The sequence below is a fragment of the Bactrocera oleae genome, chromosome 2 (genome assembly GCF_042242935.1).
Source record: "Bactrocera oleae isolate idBacOlea1 chromosome 2, idBacOlea1, whole genome shotgun sequence".
In the NCBI taxonomy this organism is placed as follows: domain Eukaryota; kingdom Metazoa; phylum Arthropoda; class Insecta; order Diptera; family Tephritidae; genus Bactrocera; species Bactrocera oleae.
The window spans coordinates 9,397,375-9,401,718 of NC_091536.1; the positions used below are offsets into that span (position 1 = coordinate 9,397,375).

A 4,344-nucleotide genomic window follows, 5' to 3' on the forward strand; every position below is an offset into this window, starting at 1 on the left:
TGAAACCTGGCCAACCAGCCAAATCAACGGCAAAGCCGAATATCCACGACGCCAAGGTAATGCTCTGCATTTGGTGGGATCAGAAAGGCGATATGAGCTTCTGAGGCCGATGAAACCATAAATGACGAATGCTACCGACAATAACTTATAAAGTTCAAGCAAGTGATCAACGAAAATTAACCGGAATTCGCGACTAGACACGAATCAATAATTTTCCATTTTGACAATGCTCCACCTCATGTTACGAGACGGGTTAAAAATTATTTGGAGAGCAGAACCTTACCCCTTCAGACTACTGTTTATTTCGGTCGATGCAGAACGCCTTTACTGGAAAACGGTTGGCATCAGAAAAGGGCATCATTAATTCTTGGTCGCCAAGTCGGATGGAATCCACAAATTGTCAGAACTATGCAAAAATGTACATTTTTTTTACATTAAATGTTCAAATTTTGAGAAAAAACGGGCGAATGTAGTTATATACAAATAGCACGATTGGAGAGGTACAGATGTCGATAGATTACCGGCAAAGCTTGAAGGAGGGAGGGTAGAACGGAAATTTACGCTCTTGCAAAAAAAGGTGAATCAAAGCTGTCTACATGAAGTATAATACTGTTAACTGTACGAAATTTTTTGGTTCTATTGAGCAAACTTGTAAACCCAACTGATGATCGAGGAAAATTAATATGTTTTCAGTTGTCGTTTGGAATTGGTGACAAACTGTAAAGCAAAGAAATGAGGGATGCGTCATTGTGACAGCGTTTGAAGGAAAGAGTTTACTTTCTATAAAGTATTTAGTATTTTTTATAATATTAACAAAAATATATGTAAATTGTTTTGCTGTTGACATTTCATGGAACACAACTGTATTACTTGAAGTACAAAAGCGTTTGACATTTGAATATTGAGAACGAGCAAATCATTTACGTTTATTTATTATATATTTTTTTAGCTATTAACGACGTCCTAAATATTGAATTTTAGATAGGAAATTTATACATTCAAAAAAAAACTAGTTCGATTTCGAGAATCCCAACAATGCAAAAAGAAGGTAAAAATTTAATGAATAATATAATTTCAATTAGTTAGTATTATTTTTTTTATTGAAATTTATACAGAAAAAAAACGTTCCGACCCGATTATCGCCATTCTGGGTAGCGATCTGGGACTTTGGCAGCTAATCGTCTGCTTATGGATATTCTTGTCTAAATTTCCCACCGGTTGGGTGCAAATCTCCATGGTCTTCTTGCAGACGCCCGTTAAAGCCTCGTGCAAAGGTGGCAGCGGCACGAATGCCACCGACGTCTGCGAAGCTAATTGCGATGGTTACGAATATGATCGTAGCATTTTCAAGCAGAATATTATAATGGAATGGGATTTGATATGCGATCGCCAGTGGCTGGAACAGATGTCGCAATCTTTAGTTATGGTCGGCATTATGTTGGGCAATATGATTATGGGCATTCTGGCTGATAAGTAAGAAAAAGATAAACTATTCGGTACCGAAATAGTTTATCTTTATCGAGTCTCAATTTCTCTTCTCGCAGATGGGGACGTCGTCCCATGTTTGTGGGCTCATGTGTTCTTCAACTTGTGTCAGGTTGTTTGGTGTCGGCATCACCATGGCTTTGGTTTTATATACTAATGCGGTTCTTGGATGGCTACGCAACTGGTGGCACAATGGTCACAGGGTAAATTTAACTGTACATTACAAAATATTCTCTCAATAATCATTTTGTTCTGCGTAGGTTCACAATCATCATGGAAATCGTGGGCCCAAGTAAACGTGAAATAATGGCCATACTCTATCAGATACCATTCAATGTAGGTCATGCCACACTACCGCTATTCGCTTACTTTTTACGAGAATGGCGTTGGTTTCATTTATCATTTTCATCATTCTCAGTTGTTTATCTAGTTTTCTTTTTTACCGTACCAGGTGAAGTATGCTCACTATATTTCTATAACTCAATATTGCTCACTCTCTCTCTTGTCCAGAATCTCCCCGTTGGCTTGTTATAACCGGTCGCAATGAGCGGGCCGTCAAATTGCTTGAGAAAGCAGCGAAACGCAATAAAATGCCAACCGATAAGGTGGCACAAGATATAGAGGAGGCACAGCGAGTTTTAACAGCATCTGCAACTACAAACAAAGGTTATATCGGTGATCTATTCAAACATGCTTATCTGTGCCAGAAGACACTTGCTATGGCTTTCAATTGGTTGGTTGTTTGTTTCGTCTACTATGGCTTATCCCAGTATATGACCTCACTGTCTGGAAATATATTCCTCAATATTGCTGTGAGCGCACTTTTGGGTGTACCGGGAACCTGTTTGTGTGTACCGGCCACTAAATATATGGGTCGCCGCCTTACATTGTTCTTATCAAATCTGCTCAGTGGCCTGTCACTTACGCTCTTAGCATTTGTTCCCAGCTTCGGCGGTCCCGTTAAGGTGATATTGGCATCCATTGGTTTGTTTGGTGCTTCGATCACATTTCCGAACGTATATTTATATGCCGGTGAACTATTTCCAACTGTCGTGCGTCCTTCAGGGGTAGGCTTATGCTCTTTTGTTGGTCGCATTGGTTCGATTGTTGCGCCGTGGGTTGAAGGTTTAAAAAAATATTATATATCTATACCTCCGGGGATTTTTGGCCTTTTCGCTTTTTTAGCTGCTATCTCGGTTTTTCTTATGCCCGAAACGAAAGGTTATCCATTGCCGGAAACAATTGAAGATGGTAACACTTTTGGAAGAAATGTGCCGAAACCGCAAAATCAATAGTTAAATATAACGATTTATATAAAATTTCATGTGACATTTAACGGATTTATTTAATAAAAATATATTTAGCTATTTTAAAATTAAATGGTATAAGTTAAAAGTGAAGGTATGTATCAAAAGAATATGAGTTGACCAACTGCTAATCGTGATCTATGGGAATAAAAATGTGTTTTATTTCGAGTTTTAAATCTAAAAATCATCATTATTTGTGCTGTTAGCGGTGATAGAGAGACTTCATACCAAACACTCTCATTTATCGCAGTAAGCGATCGCATGTAAATTGTGGTCAAGCTCTGATAGGATCTAAGGAGGAATCGACCAAAATTATTCAGACTGATTGTAGTTTTGACTCCGTCGGAATACGGAAATCTCTACAGCTCCAAATCTAACTGCCGACCTGATTGCATTCAAATCAGCCAGGTCTTTGATCAAAATTAACTGAAGCATTCTCAACATCTATTGGAATCGAATTGTAAAACCAACCAAAATTAATTAATATTGAGAATACAGAAAAATCCCAGGAGCAAAATTCTGGCGTTAATATCCAAGTAAATTTTAGACAACTTGGTTTAAAGTCGAAAACACTTTCACATAGACTATATACCATACATAGGTTACTACCTTTCGACAGTAATTTCAAATTTTCCATGGTTTTTCTAATATAAAAGAAATATTCCTTTATCAACACAATCTAAAAGAGAAAAATCCGTTAAGAGCCAGAGATCTCATCTATCAAAGTAGCATATATAATAGTAGTATTAAGTGATGATGCAAATGAAAACAAAAGTCCTTAATATAAAAGTTATATAGTTATTTGAGGCAATCATATCTAGAACTTATCAATTACTAGCCATTTAGAAGAAAATTACAACCCTGCTGCTCGTAGAAAAATATTTCTCCCTAATTGTTTTGCCACCTCACTTTTAATCCTCAAACGTATGTCCTGTCAATAAAAGCGGCGGTTACATAACAGACTTGTTTACTTACTTGCGTGGATTTTAGGTAAAATCTCTCAATTCTTGTTTAATAAATTAATTTTCTTTGTACTTTACAATTGAACTGTAGTCTTTTAGTAGATAATATACGTATGTATATATATTTCCCAATAAATATAAATGTACTTTGTGGAGAGATTATGAAAATGTTTTTAAGAGCGATCCATAAAGTTGTAGGAAATAAAAACAAGCTTTGTGGTGAGATCAACTGGCTCTGATGGACTTGGATAGGTCAATTGAAGAAAAGAAGAAACTATATATACAGATGGACACACACTGACGATGCAGGCAGACGAAGAAGCTTCATAAAGCCATTTATTAACTGAATATGAAGATACTCTGTATCTATGTATACTGCTACATACTGTCTAGCAGTTCTTGATACTACGATGCGATTTTCTTCTCGCCTCATAGTTAGTTCATTAGTCTTTAAAATTGGGAATATTTTGAAATTACTTTAAAAGTAGTGTAGTGTGTCTAAGAAGTAGGGTAAGTAGGTTCAGGTATATGTGACATGATCCATCGTATATACTCGTATACTCCATATAAAGCAAATTTTTAACGTCGAT

General features: G+C 36.6%; 1 protein-coding gene across 3 annotated transcripts; it reads left to right on the top strand.

The window, feature by feature from the left end:
- The first annotated feature begins 768 nt into the window (after nucleotides 1-768).
- Nucleotides 769-2,865, top strand: LOC106620714 (organic cation transporter protein). Of its 3 annotated transcripts, none has more exons than XM_070108477.1 (6): nucleotides 769-1,048; nucleotides 1,116-1,473; nucleotides 1,545-1,688; nucleotides 1,746-1,936; nucleotides 1,996-2,610; nucleotides 2,671-2,865. In XM_070108477.1, the coding sequence occupies exons 1-6, from the start codon at nucleotides 1,036-1,038 to the stop codon at nucleotides 2,778-2,780; spliced, it is 1,431 nt and encodes a 476-aa protein (XP_069964578.1). In that variant the 5' UTR covers nucleotides 769-1,035; the 3' UTR covers nucleotides 2,781-2,865. The 3 variants fall into 3 exon arrangements, with proteins under 3 accessions (XP_069964578.1, XP_036228982.1, XP_014094769.1); XM_036373089.2 differs by having other exon boundaries at nucleotides 769-875; nucleotides 950-1,048; nucleotides 1,996-2,865; XM_014239294.3 differs by having other exon boundaries at nucleotides 835-1,048; nucleotides 1,996-2,865.
- Nucleotides 2,866-4,344: the final 1,479 nt, after the last annotated feature.